This window comes from Panthera tigris, chromosome E2 (assembly GCF_018350195.1).
Source record: "Panthera tigris isolate Pti1 chromosome E2, P.tigris_Pti1_mat1.1, whole genome shotgun sequence".
Taxonomy (NCBI): Eukaryota; Metazoa; Chordata; class Mammalia; order Carnivora; family Felidae; genus Panthera; species Panthera tigris.
Window position 1 is genome coordinate 31,302,153 of NC_056674.1, and position 20,920 is coordinate 31,323,072.

General features: G+C 42.0%; 1 protein-coding gene across 6 annotated transcripts in view; it reads left to right on the forward strand.

Moving 5' to 3' along the window:
- FTO (FTO alpha-ketoglutarate dependent dioxygenase) overlaps positions 1 to 20,920 on the forward strand; it is a 387,882-nt gene that overhangs the window by 170,403 nt on the left and 196,559 nt on the right. For all 6 annotated transcript variants that reach the window (XM_007096676.3, XM_042968315.1, XM_042968313.1 and 3 more), the window contains exons 5-7: positions 3,721 to 3,800; positions 10,174 to 10,317; positions 18,274 to 18,393. In XM_007096676.3, coding sequence (XP_007096738.1) covers positions 3,721 to 3,800; positions 10,174 to 10,317; positions 18,274 to 18,393 — 344 coding nt within the window. The remainder of the gene's footprint in view (positions 1 to 3,720; positions 3,801 to 10,173; positions 10,318 to 18,273; positions 18,394 to 20,920) is intronic.

Here is a 20,920-nt window from a genome sequence, read left to right on the forward strand (position 1 = left end):
ATTTTATTGACCTTTTCAGAGAACCAGCTTTGTTTCATTGACTTTCTCTGTTAGTTTTCTGTTTTTGATTTCCTTGATTTCTATTCTAATTATTTTTTTCTTTTTATTTGAGATTTAATTTGCTCTCCATTTTCTAAATTCCCAAGGTTGAAGCTTTTATTACTGAGTTTGGATCTTTCCTTTGTAATATATGCATTCAGTGTATTAAATTTTCCTCTTTGAAGTGCTTTTGTTGTATCCCACAAATTTTGATGTTGTATTTTCATTTTCATTTAGTTAAAAATACTTTAAAATTTCTCTTGAGATTTCTTCTTTGGCCATGTAAATTAGAAGTATGCTGCTTAATCTCTTAGGTATTTTGGGATTTTCCAGCTGTCTTTATGGTACTGATTTCTAGTTTAATTCTTATGGTCTGAGAGCAGATATTGTATGATTTCTATTCTTTTAAATTTTGGTGTGTGTGTGTGTGTGTATGTGTGTGTGTGTGTGTGTGTGTGTGTGTGTGTATGTGTTGTGTCCAGAATGTGATCTCTCTTGGTGAATGTTCCATATGAGCTTGAGAAGAATGTGTATTCAGCTCTTGTTGGATGAGGTAGTCTGTAGATGTCAGTTATATCCAGTTGATTGATGGTATTCTTGAGTTCACCTGTGTCCTTACTGATTCTATGCCTGATGGATCTTTCTGTTTCTGATAGGGGGTGTTAAAGTCTCCAACTGTATTAGTGGATTTGTCTATTTCTCCTTTCTATTCTATTAGATTTACTTCACATAATTTGACTCTGTCTTATAAGGCAAATACACATTAAGGATTGTTGTATCTTCCTGGAGGATTGACTCCTTTATGTAATGCCCTCTTATTCCTGATAATTTCCTTGTTTTGATGTCTACTCTGTCTGAAATTCATATAGGTACTCCAGCTTTGTTTTGATTAGTGTTAACATAGAATATTTTTTTCTCCATCCCTTTACTTTTAATCTGTATGTGTCTTTATACTTAAGTGAATTTCCTGTGGACAACGTATAATTGGGTTTTGTTTTTGCATCCACTCTGATAATCTCTGTCTTTTAATTGGTGTACTTACTCCATTGACATTGAGAATTATTATTGATATAATTTATTTATTTTTTTAATGTTTATATATTTTTGAGAGAGAGCACAAGTGAGGAGGGGCAGAGGGAGAGGGAGACAGAATCTGAAGCAGGCTCTAGGCTCTGAGCTGTCAGCACAAAGCCCAACGCAGGGCTGAAACCCATTAACCATGAGATGATGACCTAAGCTGAAGTTGGACACTCAATCAACTGAGCCACCCAGGCGACCCTAATATAATTGATTTAATAGTTACCTTATTTGTTAATGTTTTCTGTTTGTTGCCCTTGTTCTTTGTTCTGATTTTTCTCTTTGGCCATCATTTCTTCAGATACATATTTTTTTCTATCATTCTCCCCCTTCTGAGAATCCAATTACATTTATGTTAAACTGATAAATAGTATCCCAGGTCATTGATGCCTTTTCAGTTACCTGTAGTCTTTTTTCTCTCGATGCTTCAGTTTTGGATGGTTTCTATTTCTGTGTATTCTAGGTCGCTGATTTATTTTTTTTTATTTTTTATTTTTTTGCAGTGCCAGAAGTGCTGTTAATCTAATTCACTGTGGTTTTTTTTTTTTAATTCCAAAGACTACATTTTTCATCTTTATAGCTTCATTTCATTTATTTCTATATATATGAAATATATATATGTGAAAGAAAAGAAAGATATGTGTATTTCTTATATACACCTATATAATATATACCTATATATGCCTATATATCTTATATGTACCTATGTGTCATGTATGTCTTTCATTTCTCCTCTCCTACTTTTTTTTTTTTTATAGGGTTTTACTCTTAAGTCATCTCTACATCCAACGTGGGGCTCGGACTTACAACCCTGAGATTGAGAATCGCATGCTCTGCCAACTAAGCTAGCCAGGCACCCCTCTTCTCTGTTACTTTTTGAATGGATGCCGGATATTGTGAAGTTTGTTTGGTGTCTGATTTTGTTAAATTCTTTTCAGTAGCGTTGGACTTTGCTCTAGTGACTAATTAACTTATTTGGAATAACTTGAATCATTTGGAGGCTTGCTTTTAAGCTGTCAAGCGGATCTTTGACACAGAACTAATATAGCCCTGCTACTAAGGTGATGCTTCTCCAAGGACTCTATCCATTCTCTCACGTAGCAGGAGCCATTCTAGCTGCTGAGAACACAAAACCTCCCCAGCCCTGTGTGAGCTCTGACATTTGTTCAGCCTGTTGTTTGCTGCTGCTTCTTCTTCTGTCCTTGGGAAGTTTTCATTCACACACGCCCTTGTCAGTGCTCAGCCAGAGACTTGAAGGAACCCTTCGGCCGATGTCCGCTTGTTTTCTGTCCGTGCAGGTTCTTCTATTCCAGTGTTCTGTTGTACATATCCTCGTTGCCTTGGGCTTCCTAAGCTCCAGTTTCTGTCCTCGCAACTCAGCAAGAAGGAAAGCTGAAAACTCTGGGTTCTGTTTGACTCCCCACTCTCTATTCTGGTTTTGAAACTGTTCCGGGTAGTAAGCTAGGGCAATTTTAGGGCTCACCCATTTTATTTTTCTATCCCGGGGATTATATCTTTCTCTGTTTTCCAGTGTCAGAAACCTTTGTTTCCTAGTGTTGGTCCCTTTAATAGTTGCTTCAGGTAGGAAGGCAGACCTTCTCACTGTTCTTCCAGAATGTTCAGAAGCAGGAGCCCTTCAGTTGACATTTCACATTTCTGTTATTTTGTTTAGAAGTTAATTTTCCTGACACATAAGGGGTGTGGTGGTCTTTGTCTTTTAGTATAAATCATTGTGGGTCTTGGTATCTTGGTAAGAAGCCTCTGTTGCCTATCTGGGAAATCATACACTGCTGGGGAATAGTACTGTTCAGTTCTCTTCTTTGTAATAGAGGGAGTGATGTCCTAAGCAGAGGTGATAGAGATTTTTTGCCTGACTTGTGGCATCATTTCTTAGAATATGCAGCAACTTGGCCATTGGTTTTCTTCCACTGCATGTGGTTTTAAGCTTATTTTTCAACTGATGAATTCACCACCTACTCCATTCTTGGGTTGTGAATCCATAGGCTTGAATTCTGTTCTGAGTGCCAAAACTTTGCAACTGCTGAGTTGGTTGGTTTTTTGCCTGGAAAATTGTTAGGGCAAAATTGATATTTTGATTGGGGAGAGAAAGAGGTAGATTTTCAGATGAAAGCTGTTCCACCCCAAATAATGTAAAAAAAAAAATTGGCTTATTATCTAAAGGCATGGATAGAATTTGATGTATCATGAGAAAGAGAAAGTTCATAAATAGTAAACTTAGTGGTGGGAGGGCATCATAAGACCACACATAAATAGGGTAGCCATATGTACTGTTTGCTAAAGACCGTCCTGGTTTATACTTGTTGTCCTCGAATAATTAACATCCCCTTTTACTCTTGGGCATGTCATGGTTTTGATGTCTATCCGTAATACTTATGCACATACAAAGTCATCCCAGTTATAGCTAATGGTTTAAAGAATTCAAAGTAGGTGTTAATTCCTTGGCTGTTGTTATTAAATAACGGATTTACTGTTTACGTTGTATTTTTGTTGAATGGTTTATTATAGTGACTAATAAATGTGTGTGTATGTATGCGTGTGTGTGTGTGGTTTTATTTTCTTTAATTTTTGGTATTTTTCCTACAGATGATCTCAATGCCACCCACCAACACTGTGTTTTGGCTGGTTTACCACCTCGATTTAGTTCCACCCACCGAGTGGCAGAGGTAAGTGTAAATAAAAATGTGTTTCAAACTTAATTGGATGTGACAGTAGTGGTTGGAATGAGCAATTTCACATAGAGTTTTGGAAGAGTAGTTGATAGGAAAATTGCTTCCATCGAACTTGACTTGAGCCTTTATTTACTTGCTTTTTCAGCTTTGGGTTGTGTTGGATACAGTTTTTAAAAACAGTGTACTCACAGCACGGGATAAGTGTATTTTGCTTCTTTGGGGTTATATTTCTTGGAGAAGGTAAAAACATCATCGGCAGGTGTTCCTAGTTAGAGATTTTCTAAGGGGTTTGTATCTGTCAAGGTCAAGGACAGGAGATGGCCAGCAGGAAATGGGGTGGATTTGTGTGCTTGTGCATGTGTTAGCTGTGACTGGCTCTGATGGTTGGGAATTTACATTTCCCTTAACTTTTCGGTCAGGCTTCTGGGCATGTGAATGTAAATTAAGGAGAAAGTTACAGTGTGCCAAGGAATTTCTGAGCTCCCCAGTTGTGTTCCTAACCCAGACTTTATTGCTCAATTCTGCCACCACTTGCAGTGGCTGATGGTCAGCTGATTAGACCAGTTCAGAATGGTAACCTAAGAGGCGAGGAAAAACTCTGAATAGTCACCCTGGGGTACTAAGTGATCAGTTAAGAAGGGTTCCATAGAGCAGGAGAATAATCATGAGAAGGACGACAAGTTGACCTTGTATCCAAACTTGTTATCTATGCTTTTGCTTTGTAGGTTGACTTTTCATCCTACCACAGGGGGATCAGGGTGCGAAGTTGGGCAGAAGGGATACAACAAAGTAGCAGGGAAACACAAGCACAAGACCTTTTCAGTCCTGAGACTGAGTCTGCAAGGCAGTGGCACGTCTTTTGTTAAGTCCATAGCTTTTCTCGTGAACTGGTCACGTTGTTATAGGACAGAGAGGGCACGAGTGTCTACTCAATCAAGATGCCAGCCAGCCCGTCAGACATTCTTTCCTGCCTTCCTCATGTCCCTTTCTCCTCTCTTCTATTCACTCATCTAAATATTGGAGTGCCAAGGGGCACCTGAGTTGAGCCTCCGACTTCGGCTCAGGTCATGGTCTCGCAGCTCGTGAGTTCGAGCCCCGCGTCGGGCTCTGTGCTGACAGCTCGGAGCCTGGAGCCTGTTTCGGATTCTGTGTCTTCCCCTCTCTCTGCCCTTCCCCCGCTCATGCTCTGTCTCTCTCTGTCTCAAAAATAAATAAACATTAAAAAATAAACATTAAAAACATACATACGTACGTACATACATACATACACACATATGTACATACTTGGGTGCCTGTTGTGCATTCAGCAGCATTCCAGGCTTGAGAGATGGAATCATCAGCATGACAACCCTGGCCACTACCTTTGTTGAACTTGCATGTGAGTCGGGGAGACAGATACCAAACAAAAAGACACACAGGTGCTTATCTTAGAGACCTAAAAGTAAGTTCTCTCAGGAAGTTGCGACGGCAGGACTGTCTGAGTGGAGGGAGGAACATAAGAATGAATGCGAGAATGAACGAATTTACTCTTTATTCGATGCTTTCCCTGTGCCAGGCTCTTGGCCAACTCTCAAGCCTGGGTGATTTAGGGATGCCGTTACCATTAGTAGAAATGGCAGTGGAAGACATTAGGGGAAGACGATAGTGCATTCAGTTTTGAACAGGCTGGGTTGGAGCTGCCCCGTGGAGCGGTCCAGCAGGCAAATGCAAATAAGGGACTAAAACTCTCCTCCTCCACCTCCTGCCATAAAAAAAGTCCGTACCTACACAGACCTCCAAAAGGGGCCTGCCAGAGTACGGTTTGCACAGTCCCCCTGCAGCCTTATTTCCTTTTTTCCAGGCAGACCAATTTTATTAGAGTAGCAGTGCTTTCAGAATATCCTGAGGTTTAGCATTTTCTGCTTAGTCACAGCTGTATTTGTATCTTCTCATTTTTAGGCAACATCGCGAGCGTTAATTCACTTTTAAATAGGGAGGTGGATATATATGGTAACGCTATTGGGAGAAAACCAGTATCTCAAATCTAGGTCTTTTATAATCTCTGCACTTCAGTTCAAGCCACAAGATATATTTTTTTTACTAATTAGACACATCCGATGTGAACGATGTGACTATCTTGCTTTCTGAAGTATAGATCAGGTCAGCAAACCGTGGCCCATGGGCCGTAAGATCTTGGGGCAACTGCTCAGCTCTGCCATTGTAACTCCAGAGAAGCCAGAAACTATATGGAATCAAAGGAGTGTGGCTGTGTTTCAATTCACATTTTATTTATAAACTCATCATTTTAAGGTGATTTTTTTATTTCCGTGGAAAGTCAAAACTGCTGATGATCAATGCTGGTAAAGTTACAGTGAAACATACATTCATATAGTTCTGGAAGTTTTTCTAATCGGCATACTTTTTGGTGAACTATGTGGGGAGGTGTTCAACTACCATAAAAATACTCATATTTTTGATCTCATAACACTATTTTTTTGGACTCAAACCTAGGAAACCATTCAAAAGAAGTATATATGTATATGTATGTATGTATGTATGTATGTATGTATGTGTATGCGTATTTGTATGTATGTGTATATATTTATATGTGTATATATGTTTATATCTATATACATACAAAGATGTTTAGAGTGATTAAGAGTAGTGAAAAGTTGGGCAGAACTTCGGTGCCTTTGTAGCACATGACTCCTTAATTAAATTATCAGCTCAATGAGCAATCATTGAAAATGGTAGTTTTGAATACTTACATACAGAGAAAAACAGAATATACACTGTTGTGTACTGACTGGTCACAACTGTGTGGACAAAGACTCACGTGCAATGAAAATAATAAAAATAGGGAAAGATGACAGGATCATGTTTTTATCTTACTTAGAAATTCTTATTTCATGATATATTATTGTTTTCAGTAATAAAAGAGGGAAAAGACTTTTTTTCTGACATGAAAGTTACATTGCTATTTCCCTCGATAGAAGAGGGGAAAATCCATGCAGCATTATAGCCCTCACTTACTTTATAAAAATGTCTTCTTTCTTGTTTCACCTGTTGCAAACAAAATGATTTGCAATTTTCTGCCTATTCAAAATATGTAGGAAACAGACTGTCTTAAGGAAGCGATGTTCTGAAATTCGTTTTAGTTAATCAGAGAAGAAATCTATTTAGTTTTTTGGTTACATGTGACTAGATTATGTCTGATGGCTCTTGACCTTTATCTGATTTTAGTTTTCTTCCGGTTGGAACAGAAGAACTCCATTCTCCTGAATATCTTTTTTTTTTAAGTTTAAATTTTATATATCATTATATTTTGAATAGGTAGTTACTCAAATGGTTCAAAACCTAAAAAGAACCTAAGAATAAATAGTTTCAAGTCTCTCTCTTTCTTCTAAAGCCAACCAGCTCCTTCTCCCCAGAGGTACCCAGTGTCATCAGATTCTTAGTTTTCTTTCAGTGATGCCTAATACATATACAAGCAAATATGTGTTGATATTTTTTATACAAATAGTAGCCTACTCTATATACTATTCTGCACTTTGGTTTTAGTAAGCCTTGGTGATAACTGCTTATCAATATATAAGTCTTGGAGTAGACAATGATTTTTTTCCGATATGACACCACAAGAACAAACAACCAAAGAAAAAATAGATATATTGGACCTCATCAAAGTTAAAAACTTTGATACTCCAAAAGGTTCCATCAAGAAAGTGGAAAGAGATACTGCAGAATGTGAGAAAGTAGTTTCACATGACTTGTCTCACAAGGTATTCGTGTCTAGAATATATAAATAACGCTTACAACCATTAATTAAAGAGATACATAATCCAATATTTTTAAATGACAAAGGATGTGAATAGACATGTCTGCAAAGCAGGTCTACAAACGGCCAATAAACACATGAAAAGATGTTGAACATCATTAGTCATCAGGAAGATGCAAATGAAAACCCCAGTGAGATATCACTTCACACCCACTAGAATGGCGATGATTAAAATCACAGTAACAAGTACTGGGGAAGATGTGCAGACATTGGAACCCTCACGTGCTGCTGGAGGGAATATAAAATGGTTCAGCCACTTTGGACAACACGGCGACGCTTCCTCAGGATTTTCAATACCGTATGACCCAGCAGTTCCATACCCAAGAGAAATGAAAACTTCTACATGAATGTTCTTAGCAGCTTGATTCATAATAGCTGCTGAAAAAAAAGGAAACATGAATGTTCTTGGTAGCTTGATTCATAATAGCTGCTAAAAAAAAGGTTGGCAGAAAGGGGAGGAGAAGACACAGAGTTTGTACAGGGGTGCAGAGTGTGTTTTGGGGAGATGACAAAAATATCCTAAAATTAGTTGTTAAAACGGTCACCTAGGGGAGCCTGGGTGGCTCTGTCGGTTACATGTCCGACTTCGGCTCAGGTCACAATCTCACAGTTCCTGAGTTCGAGCCCCGCGTGGGGCTCCGTGCTGACAGCCCGGAGCCTGGAGCCTGTTTCGGATTCTGTGTCTCCCTCTCTCTCTGCCCCTCCCCTGCGCACTCTGTCTCTCTCTCTCTCTCTTTGTCAAAATAAGTCAACGTTAAAAAAAAAATTAGAAACAAAACAAAACGGTTGCCTAACTGTGAATATACTAAAAACGATAAATTGTATGCTTTCAATGTGTGACTTCTATGACATGTGAATAATGTCTCAATAAAATTGTTCCCCCAACCTCTGCCAAAAAAATAGGCCTCATTGTGGGCTCTTTACAACAGATAAAGCTCTGTCCACCCAGGAAAAAAAAAAAGTCCCCCATGTGGCTCCACCATAGTTTATTTAAGGGGTCCCCTTTTGATGGGAAATGCAGGTTGTTTCCAGTCTTTTGTCGGGATAAATGCATTGTAACCTCTCATGTAGGTCACTTGATACTTGGGAAAGTAAAGGTGTGAATACAACATGTTTATAGACAGAATGTCTTTTAATAAGAGGTTGTAGGAGTGGCTCAGGGACAAAAGTGAGTGGTGACTCAGCGCCCCTTTTTGTTTTTTCTAGGTAGCAAATTGGAGCTGCCTGCCGATGTGCTCCCGGCACTTTGAGGTCTTCATATTAAAATACATATTAGTCAGGCTTCTGTTTTTGTCACCGTAACTTTGTTTTTCCCAGGCTTATACGTGACACATTGCGTAAAATGGCGGTAGTCGCCCAACTGATTTTTATACCAGGGCACTAGAAGGTTCTAAGACATCTGTTTGAGTTATACGTATTCAAATAAAAACACTTGCGTGATACCTTTTCCTCACGGGGTCTAAAGGACATTTGTAGCTCTTTATCATTCTAGGAAATCACGTTGCCACCGTCCGCATCCTCTTTTTTTCTGACATACGTCATTCAGAGGAGGAGTTTGTCCATTTGACCTCTGCTTTTCTCCCACAGACACAGAGAGGGACGAACTAGCTATCTGCCCCTGCCCACACCAAGCTACCAAGTGAGGCCTTTGAACAAGCCCTGAGGGCATGAGCCATGTGTTCTCCATGATTAGAAGAACCTGTTCTACCAAGGACTTGCAGCCGTGAATTCTATGGTTTTTGCAGAAAAGGAAAATGAGTCCTTTGCCCTGTGCTTATAACTTCACTTTTTTGTGTGTGCTGTTACTGTTCCATTTTGTGGACCGCTGAACTGATCAGGCCGGTTACTTTTCTTTCCCATTGTGAGGTCCAGGGCACTTACACAATGAAGTCAGTGTCTTTGACGTCTTGGTTAATTAGTGATTCGTCCAATAACTACTCACTAAGTTTCTTTTACATTTAGTACTTGGTTCTAGATGCTGCAATATACGTAGAAAGAAATATATAATAAGGGGCTCCTGGGTGGCTGAGTCAGTTAAGCATTCAAACTTTAGCTCAGGTCATGATTTCGTGAGCTCGAGTGCTGACAGCTCAGAGCCTGGAGCCTGCTTCCAATTCTGTGTCTCCCTCTCTCCCTGCCCTTCCCCTGCTCGCGCTTTCTCTGTCTCTCTCTCAAAAATAAATAAACGTTAAAAAAATGAAAAAAAAAAAGAAATCTACAATAAAAGTGTGTGTGTGTGTGTGTGTGTGTGTGTGTGTGCGTGTGTGTGTATACACACACATGGCTTTAGCCTCAGGGAGCCCACTGTTTTGAGATATAAGGCCCATATAATGAAAGAAAACCAGCCAGAAGAGTGGCCCAAGTGAGGCCAAGCTGGCAACACAGAGCCCAGTGAGCCGGCCACTATAGTATTTCTTAAGTTGAATAGGGACTGAGCTGTGGGGGCAACAGGTGAACGTAATGGACAAGGGACACATGTGGATACCCCTAGGACGAGTCGATGGTGAACTGGAATTTTGCTCCTCATCTTGATTGCTGGTTCTGTCTCTGCAGTGCTCCACCGGAACCTTGGATTATATCTTACAGCGCTGCCAGGTGGCTCTGCAGAATGTCCGTGACGGGGCAGACGGTGGTGATGTTTCTTTGAAATCCTTTGAGCCCGTGGTTCTGAAACAAGGAGAGGAAATCCACAATGAGGTGAGGACTTTCAGGAACCGGGAAGCTGCCTGCAAGCTAACAAGTTGATCTGCCGTAATTTCATATGGGTATAAGACCTGAAATTCCTCAGTGAGAGATAAAGAATAGTTTATTACTTACAACGATAGCAGCAGCCGGAGTATCAGCATTTTTGTGCCAGTTGTGCAAGCCTCTCTTTCCACGGGGCAGCACAGAGCAGGCCCGGTTACATATGCACCTGCAAGTGTTGGGTTATAGGAGAAGAACAAAGGGAACCCGAATCTCTTATAATAGGCAGTAAGCATGGCTGACATTTGTTCCAAACAAGACACCGTCTTTATCCTCCAAGTCTGTTAGCATCCCTGCCCGTTGTTCTGGAGATGAGCTATATCTTCCAAGGCTGTTCTCTATAACAACCATTCTTGCTGAGATAGAGGGAAGTCAGTATCTTGCTCACAAGGTGCACAGAAGCACAAGACCCATGAAGAATGGTCTTTCTGCAAGGACCAAAGGGAAGGGTGGGCGGACCCCAGGAGCAAGTGTCCGTACCTCGCTTTTTGTTTACAGAATGAGGTGTGGGTCTGCAGTCTGTGAGACCAGCAGCTCTGGATCCCACCAGCCAATGTTCCACCAATTGTGCTGCTCTCAGGAACACCCTCTCAGCTTTTTGCTTTATCTTTGGACTGTGCGTATTGTTGTCTACTTAATACTTTTAAAAACTCGGCTCATTTTTATGTAAATAAATTTTCTTTGAAAAGGAAGCTTTGTATTACCACTTTAAGAAGCGAGCCAGTATCACTAGCCAAAAGAAAAAGGAACCAGAGAGATCTCGCCAGTGTAAACAGAGCAGTGTTACTACCTTCCAGCAGATTCTCTCGCCGGGAGAAGGCTCTGAGCCTGAAGTCTCCATTATTCATGGGAAGCAGGGAGAGCAGCCTACAACTCCTGTGTTTTCTAACAGTCATTGAATTCGACGTTGAAAATGGATGAATTTTGTGGCAGGCAAATTAGATCTCAAAACAAAAAAAAACTTTAAAAGGAAAAAAGAGGTTCCCGAGTCATGGAGAATTGTTGAAGGTTATCACCAACCCGAGACTCTCTCTTTGTTCGGATTGGAAGGATCGGCGGAGAATTTGGAACACAAAAATGTTCTCTTTCATCCTTCCAGCAAGTAATTACTGATTGCGTGCCTGGCACTCTTCTGTGTGCTTTAGGATGTAAAGTTTACGGTAGTTTACGAGAGTAAACTAGGCATCCTAGGCCAGGGAGAGGACAGATAATAAACTTAATACACCTGCTCGTCATATAGTAGGTTCTTGAGATAACTAGAAAACATCCCCACTGAGAAGATGTGCTGTGAGCAGGGACTTGAAAGAGATGAGGAGGAAGCCACGTAGATATCTGGGGAACAGTATTTCGGGTGGAGGGACAAACTGCCACAAAGACTGTGAGGTAGGAAAATGCCTGGTGTTTCCAGACTAGGTAAGGGACAGTCTAGTTCAAATGGCAGGAGCAAGGCTGTGAGTTCGAGGACATGAGGTCACAGAGGTGGTTCTAGGGGCCTGGGGAATAGCAGATTGTATCAGTCCTTGGAGCTCCCCATGAGGACAACCACTTTCCTGTTTACTCAGAGGGAAGTGGGGAGCCACTGAGGGCTTTGGAGCAGAGGAGAAACGATGTCTGCTCCCACGAGGTCATACAGTGTCTTTAAAGAGATATTTAGGATCTTGCGAACTGCCCCATACCTTGTGAAACATTGCCACCATCTCTGGAACAAAAGGCAAAGAAATTCTTCCTTTCAAGGAAAGAATAACCACTTCTAATGCTAATAAGCTGCACTCAGGACTGACTTTCTTCCCTTCCCTGTACCTGATAAGTGCCCCATTTTCTCTCCTATCTGTCCTTAAGTAGAGACACTGCTGATAGCTAGAACCTCAAGAAAGATAAGCGTTTTATGGGCCCGGTGACCTCACTGAATTAGACTTGGGAGCAAAGTTATGTCTTCCTCCATATTTGCAGTAAAGAAATTCTGGTCTGTAGTAAAGAAATTCCGATTTTTTCCTTCTCTACAAACCTTGCAATGTCAGGATTCAGGCCAGCTGAATGGGTGCTCTTTTCAACACTCAACATGAGTTATTCCCTGCGCCACCACCCCGCCCCGCCATATTGGTCTTCTGTGACTGGCCGAGATGTTTTGTTATCATCAACGGGTGGGGGAAATCTGTAAAATCACACTGTTTATCTAATAGTAGAATATTGTCATCTGAGCCCAGTAGCTTCAGCAAGTGACTGGCTGCTTTTGACACTGTATACCTTAGCAAAGTGGGATAGACGTGTATCAGAAGCCTTAGCCCCCTGAAGCTAGTCTAGAAATCGAAGGCAGAGAGAGATCATGAATCTAAATATGGTGTGTGCTCACCTTGCCCAGCCCCCCAGTCTTTGATTCTTCAAGGCCACCTCCTTCATATGAATTCCATATGCCAAAGCACGTTATCATATACTGTTCTTTGGCCCTACGCGCTGGCCTGGGATCGAGCACTGACATGATCACTTTCTACCATGTCCTGTTGTGAAACAATAGCATCATACGTGGTCCATGATCGTTCCCCCTGGGTTCTTTATTGTTCGATTTCCTCTATCTTAAAGGCCATGTGCCTTTGCTGCACCAATTACAGGATGAAGCCCTGGGTTTTATGTGTTGCGGGCCTTCAGGCTCTGTGGGTGTAGATGTGGCTTGTTTCCTTTAGATGGTTTCTAACTAAGCAGTTTGGGAACTGTGGGGAATAGACCTGAGTACCTTTAGAAGGTATTTTTTTTTCCTAACTAAAGATGCTTAGCAAAGGTTTTTGTTCACTGATAAGCAGAACCCTCCTGCATGTTATTATGCTGTTTTCCTTCTTAAAAATGGTTTGGTCTGGGGCACCTGGGTGGCTCAGTTGGTTAAGCGTCCGATTTCAGCTCAGGTCATGATCTCACGGTTCGTGAGTTCGAGCCCCGCGTCGGGCTCTGTGCCGACAGCTCGGAGCCTGGAGCCTGCTTCGCATTCTGCGTCTCCCTCTCTCTCTCTGCCCATGCTCTGTCTCTCTGTCTCTCTCTCAAAAATAAATAAACATTAAAAAAAAAAATGGTTTGGTCTGGTCAGACCTGCATCTTCCTCGGAGTTCCTGGGAAAGAGCCTTCATGGGGTAGCTCTTAGTAGATTGGACATTAGCATCTCTCCCTCATCTAACATCTTGCTCAGTGAAATAACTTATTTCAGGTGTTGTGGTGAGACATTAACCCCAGCGGGCATGTTCACGCATCCCCTGAGGGACCTGCGTGAGCTGAGCTGGGACCAAATCAAGAGCCCCCCACTGACTTGGCAGAGAAAAGTAGATGACAGTTGCCTACCTGTGGAAGTGATGGAGGCGTTTACAATGAATGGTGAGGTAGCGTCTCATAAGTCACGATTTTGAACTTTGCTGTTGAATGCCTGAGGTTTCAGGTAGGTGGGTGGATTCCGTTTCTTCTTCCCCTTCAGACTTTTCCTAGACATTTTTAGGGGAAAAGTTTTTCTTGACTGATCTTCTCTGAGACCGTTCCAGGTACAGATTAGTTAAGAGGGTGATGAAGGACAGTTGTCCCAGCAGTCCCTGTTGTGAAACGGACACTATTGTGAGCATGTTTTCATTTTTCACTGATGATTGAGAAGGCCCTTCAGGAACCTGCAAGGCCTCTAGGTTGTCAGTAGGCCTTGGCTAATTGCTCATCTTGGTATTGTAGCTGCTCAAAAGATTGAATAATTGTGAATTTCCTTGAAGGGCCTGTCCAGAAGGTGGGAGTTTGGTGTCTAAGCATCATGAGCTCTGAGAGAACCTCAAAAGAGTTGCTATGTGTTGTCTCCTTGACGCTCCCATCTCTGGGGATCTGCATCACCCGTGGAGTGTTCGTGGCCCCAAGGCAGCCATTACCCTCCTCAGGGTTTGTCTCTAGGTTCTGCTCTGATAGTTCTGAGCTTCCCGGTGCGGGGTGGGGGGGGAGGGAGGGAACCCTGGGTGCACCCTGGAGAAGGGATGAAGACCCTACTCCTTTCATGCTTAGAACTTTATTGGTCAGTCACTACGGTTGACCTTTGATTGTTTTTTCAACCCCGGAAGCGATAAGGCTTCCATTCTATTCCGAGTCCTGACGCTTCAGCTTTCGTGGGGTATCCACCCTGCAGCTTTCTTTTCTTAACCCCGCAGTTTAGGGAGAAAAAAATAAAAATAACTTTTTCTTGTTTGTTTGTTTGTTTTTGTAACTCAAACTCTGAATCAAATGGCTGGAAGTATTCTATGCTTCCTTAATTAATTTTAAGGAAGCAGCCAACGACGTCTGTTGGCAGTGGGGGAAATGGCGAGGGTGACATTTGTTTAAAATCCTGTAATGGTTTTTTTTTTGCCCACAACATTGAAATGAAAAAGTCAGGTTATGGAACCGAATAAAATACATGCCAGTGGATTTGATGCCCAGAAAGATTGTATCTCATGGGAAGTACTTCAACTCATGAATAAAACTCTTCCGGGAGTAAGTGCTCAGCGTTGAACTTTACTGACTGGCCTCTCTGGAAGGGGGGTGGCCATGAATTGACATGGATGTTAAAACTTTTCTTGCTAAGAAAATTTTATCACGTTGTGAGATCCTTGGGGACAATAAGTTGTAGGCCTTGTTCAGTTTGCTTTCTTAGCATCTGGCAAGTGCCTGGCATATAGTAGCCCATTCATTATTAACTCACTAGTCCTCACTCTAAATCTATGTGGTTATTATGTGATTGTCTTTATTTTACGGGTGACATAGCCATTTGGTACTGGAGTCCAAGTTTGAACTGGCTCCAGGGCCCTTATTCTTTTTTTTTTTAATTTTTTACAAAGTTTATTTATGTAATATTTTTTGAGAGAGAGAGAGAGAGTGAGCAGAGTAGAGGCAGAGAGAGAGGGAAAGAGAGAGAATCCCAAGCAGGCCCCATGCTGTCAGCGCAGAGCCCGACGCAGGGCTCAAACAAACCATGAGATCATGACCTGGGCTCGAATCAAGAGTCCGACACTTAACCAACTGAGCCACCCAGGCGCCCCGCTTCCTTATTCTTAATCATGGCACCGTCTGCTTCAACTGATAGCTGGGCACCTAAGGAGGAAGCTGAAGTCCTGATTTATTAAAATGGATGGGGTCCTCCTTTTCATTCTCATCTCATAGCAGAGTCTCCAGGTATGCCCCTCTCCTTCCTTCTGCGGCTTTAATTTACTGAAATCTAGACCCTAGTGTACCCCAATAGGTTGAATAAACTAATTACATATGCTGATCTGTTTTATTTCTTGGGATACCACGATTGCCAGGGCTTATAAGTTTTGTCTTCACCAATGAAAATAACCAGCCCCCAGATAAGAAAACCTTTTGAAATCTTTGCAGCTTGCCCTGACATCGGGCGTGATGCTTTGCTAATAGGCTGTTCCCATAATGGGAACCAATTTCACACAAAATCTATTAAATAGAACTCTTCTTGTAGTGAGTAATATGAAACCTGCATCTTCAGAGAAGTTGAACTGCCCTGTGTTCGCTCTCCTCTCAAAGCAGTGTGGTTTACTGCTGTTACCAACTGTCTCTAAATACCACAGATAAGTTTCGGCAGCTATTGTCTTAATATTGTCCACATTCCTTTTTTTTTTTTTTCTGTTTAAACAGCTTTAACTGAAATCAGTTCTACATATCAAACAAACATTTAGTTAATGTAAACTGAAACCCTTTCATATGACTGGGTGTTCTCAGGTTAGTTATTTGAGCCATTTTCACCATTGGTAAATCTTCACAAGTTGCTTTTGTTTGCCTCGCGAAAGTTCAATATGGATAAATACAGAAATTCTTTGTGGTAACAGGTAAAGGTTGTACTAGTTGGACTGTCTAGGGAACACGATTACCGTAGCAAAAGTCAGACGACCCAACATTAACCTCTAAGCTGTGAAAGCTCAACATTTCTTTAGAGGGCAGAGGTCAGAAGAGTTGTGGGGATAAATAGAGTTGTACGTTGACAGTAAAATTTGATTAAAAAAAAATTTTGTTAACGTTTATTTATTTTTGAGACAGAGAGAGACAGAGCATGAACGGGGGAGGGGCCGAGAGAGAGGGAGACACAGAATCTGAAACAGGCTCCAGGCTCTGAGCCGTCAGCACAGAGCCCGACACAGGGCTCGAACTCACAGACCGTGAGATCATGACCTGAGCCGAAGTCGGACGCCCAACCGACTGAACCACCCAGGTGCCCCTGTAAAATTTGATTTTTCAAGGTGAAGATGAGTTTTAGAAGATTTGGAAAGTGGATAGAAAACAATTTCTTACCCTTCCAAAGCTTTACTCAGCCTCTCCTCTACATACATTGGGGTTATTTCATTTGCAAGGGACAAAAAAAACCTCAACCTGAATTGGCTTAAGTATAAGGCTTCTGGGACTCCTGGGTGGCTCAGTTGGTTAGGCATCCGACTTCAGCTTAGGTCACGATCTCGCGGTTTGTGAGTTCGAGCCCTGCGTTGCGCTCTGTGCTGACAGCTTAGAGCCTGGAATCTGCTTCCGATTCTGTGTCTCCCCCTCTCTCTCTGCCCCTCCCCTGCTTGCACTGTCTCTCTCTCTCTCTCTCTCTCTCTCTCTCTGTCTCTTTCTTTCTCAAAAATAATAAATAAGCCTTAAAGAAAATGTAAATAGGTTTAAAAAATAAATAAATAAATAAATAAAAGACTTCAGGAATAGCTTGATCAAGAGCCAGGTGGTATCACCAGCACCTGGTTTTTATCTTTTTATCTTGCAGTTGCTTCCTACTGTGTTGTCTCCATTTTTCCCATTTGGTGGTGACATGGATATAGAATGCTTTTTCTGAATCTTCTCATGGGATCTAGACTTAACTGTGATTGAACATACCGCGATTGTCTCCATACCCAGTTCTGTGACTAGAGAAATATGGGGGGCTGATTGGCTGACACTTGGGCCACACACTGCATCCCTGGTGTTGGGGCTGGAGATCTACCCAGACCACGTGGACTGAGACTGGGGAAGGGGTTCGGTTACCAAGTGAATAGTGAGGTTTTGCTAGAAGAAGGAAGAATGTTAAGGAGGCAAATAATAACCATAATAATAACCATATAGGTTCATAGGAAGGAAAAGCAATTGTTAATGCCTTCACTGTTCTTTCTACCTATTGACATGTGCCCTGACTTGAAAAGTAACAATTTGAATGGCTGTAGGTTTAAAGGATGCCCCATAATTAACTTTGCATTGTTTAGTTATAAGGGCTAGGACTCTCACCAGCTCCTCCTGGCCCATGGTAAATTCTGTATTTATTTTAAATCTAAGAGATCTTGAAATTGGCTGTCTCATAATATATGTCTGTTTTGCTCTAAATATCAGTGTTTAATAAAGATGTTTAACAAAGATATATTTTGATTCTATCTTCCCTGTCCCACATTGCGCAGGCTGCTGTATACTTCAGGATCTCAGTATTTGTGTTTTGTCTTGCCTTTTTGTAAAATTTATTTATTTATTTATTTATTTATTTATTTATTTATTTAGAGAGGTAGAGGGTGCAAGTGAACCAGGGCAGAGAGAGAGAGAGAGAGAGAGAGAGAGAGAGAGAATCCCACGAGGGGCGGGGAGGGGTGGGGGAGAGAGAAATGGGGCTCACCCGGGGCTCGAGCTCACCCCGATGCGGGACCCAAACTCACGAACCATGAGATCATGACCTGAGCTGAAGTCCGACGCTTAACTGACTGAGCCACCCAGGAGCCCCTTACGACTGCTTTTCTCTTGGCTTTGCAGAAATGCTCTGGAGACTCCCCAAGTTCTACTGGAAACCAGTTAGGCTGAGCTTTTCTCACCCTGTGGCGATTAAGTTACTGGAGGAGAATCAGGTGACAGTGTTGTCCTTGATTGCCCCTCATGAAGGCATTGTAACAACTGCCTTCTCTTTATGGCCCACAGGTTGAGTTCGAGTGGCTGAGACAGTTTTGGTTTCAAGGCAACCGATACAGAAAATGCAGTGATTGGTGGTGTCAGCCCATGGCCCAACTGGAAGAACTGTGGAAGAAGATGGAAGGTGTGGTAAGTACCTGAGATCCGGGGCCGCATTTTCTGCGACGCCGGGCTGTGTGACCCCTCTGCTGCCTCATTTGCATAGGCAAATACATAATTCATTATCCCAAATTATTGAGTTAGGTAACTGTTCGCCAGGAACAGCCAGGATTTTGCCAGGACAAGCTCCCTTGAGTTCAGTGGGCGTTTTCTTGAGTATTTCCCACATATACGGCACCATGCCGGACGCACGGTAGGAAGTGACGAGGAGGGAACCACGGTGGAACGGTAAGATTTAAAATGCCTTTGCATTTTTAGATGCACCGGGCACTGTTCTAAGGGCTTTCCCTGTATTAACTTCTAAAGTTCGTACAGCAGCCCTACGAGGTGTAGAAACCCTTATGAGCCTTAATTTATAGATGTGAAAACTGAGACATTGAGAAATTAGGTGCCTCGCCCAAGGTCACAGAGTAAGCAGCAGAGCAAGATGGAGACCCTGGCAGTCTGGCTCTGTAGCTTAACTGCTGCATTCAGTTTAACAAGGAGAGAGACATGAATATAGCCAGGTGTTACATTAGCTAAAATGAAAGCCTGTAATAGAGATTAAAAAAAAAAAAAAAAAAATCACAGGCCAGAGGAGGGAGTATTAAATTCAGGCCACTGGACCAGGACTGTTGTGAAACAGCAGATGTTGCCTTTGGGGACTTTGGATGGGGAGGCGTAGGGTCAGATGGGGCATTGGGAGAGGAGCATTAGGCTCCAGGAACTGTACAAACGAGACTGGAAATGGGGCAGTCCAGCGCGGCCAGAGCAAGGGATCGGGGTGGGGGGGAGGGTGGGGGGGGTAGTCAGAAGCATAGCTGGAAGGCGAAATTGAGGCCACTTGCCAGTTTTGAATTAAGTCTCAATTTAAATAATAGCAGTAATGGCAGACCCTTATCTGATACTTATTAAGGAGCAGGCACTATTCTGAATGTTTTATGTATCACTTATGTAACTTTTACGGCAACCCCATAAAGTAGGTATGATGGTTCTCCATTTCATAAACCAGGAGACTGAGCCACAAAAGGTTTCCATAACTTCCTCAAGATCACACGGCTCATAAGCGGGGGAACGGGGATTTGAACCCAGGAGGGCTGGCTCTAGGGTCACGCCCTTCACTGCCTCGCTGCTCTGCCTCCAGACCGTTGAACTTGAAATGTAGTGGAAAAGTGGTAAAAGCCTGCTGCACCCTGGAGGTGGTGCCCGCACAGACTCAGACTTGTTCTGGAAACAAGGATCCGATCTGCGCAAGTGGGGAGCTGTGGCCAACCTCTGTTATAAAACCAAGGTTTTATAATGAAAATACCAAGTCACCACCCTGGAGGGGTCTTAGTTTGAAAGTCCAGGTCGGAATCTGGACCCTAGCTTTCCAGACATCTCTTCGGATGTTTAAATCATGCCTTTCGATGGATCTGTGTCTGAGGAAGGAATGTTAATAATCCTTCTTTTATTGTACTAAGAGTATCACAAAAATGGATTCCGCCAAAGACCTGAACCTCAGTATAAAACCGAGCATTGTAAAACTGAGCTGGAAGTAATGAAAAGTCCATGCTTAAATCTCCTTAGTTCTATTCCTAAAACTAGCCTGTGTGGAGTATGCTACATTTTTATGGAATGTATATATAAAGGCAACTTCATTTACAGGGCATATTTTTTTTACGATGTCCTTCTCGGCTTGTCCATTTACATATGAGTTAGAAGAACCTCTTTATTTACCAGACTTTGAGTCTGAGACATCAGGTGGACTTTGGGATTGTAACTTGACGACTCCACGTATTAGAATTGGCAAATTAATAAGAAAAGAACTCACTGATTTTGTAAAATAAATAAATATGTCACTAAATAAAAATTTATTTTTGCACCACTTTTGTTCAAGGGTTTTTTGTTTTTTGTTTTTTTTTGTCTTTTAAAGAGAAGTCTTGGGTATTGTGAGCTTACTGATTATATTCATTATGAATTCATTTAAAAGATTTAGTTGTCATTTTTTTTTTTTTTAATCGGACCATGGCACATCAGTTAGATGGAATATCTTCTGTTTACTTTATAACTCTTGTGTAAAAAAATACCCAGAAGAAGAGCAGTCTTGGGAATTCTCCAGAACGAGCTTCCTTGCAGTTGGTGTGGCATTACTGAGTGTTCCGAGTGAAATCAATGGTCCCAGTGTCTCTCCTCAGCAAGCCTCAGGGTGATCATTATCAGCAGAGTGGAGGTTTGGGCCAAACATAAAAGGGATGATCCTTCTAAATTAAATTTAAGCATGGCTCCAAGGCTCTTTAAATGACTTTTAACAAATTCATAATAATTTATTTTTGCTATTGGAAGAGACAGAAGACCATAGTCATTGGGCAAGCCTATGGTTCTGTGGCTCTGTTAGCTCAATGCCATCTGGTATTTGTGAACTGGCCCGGCCAGTTCAATTCCTGCTTTGTACCAGCCCACCTCATATGTTCGAACTTGCAAGCAGTAGGGGGCAATGTTGAGCTACCTGTTTGAGGCCTCAAGATGCCGGCCTTTC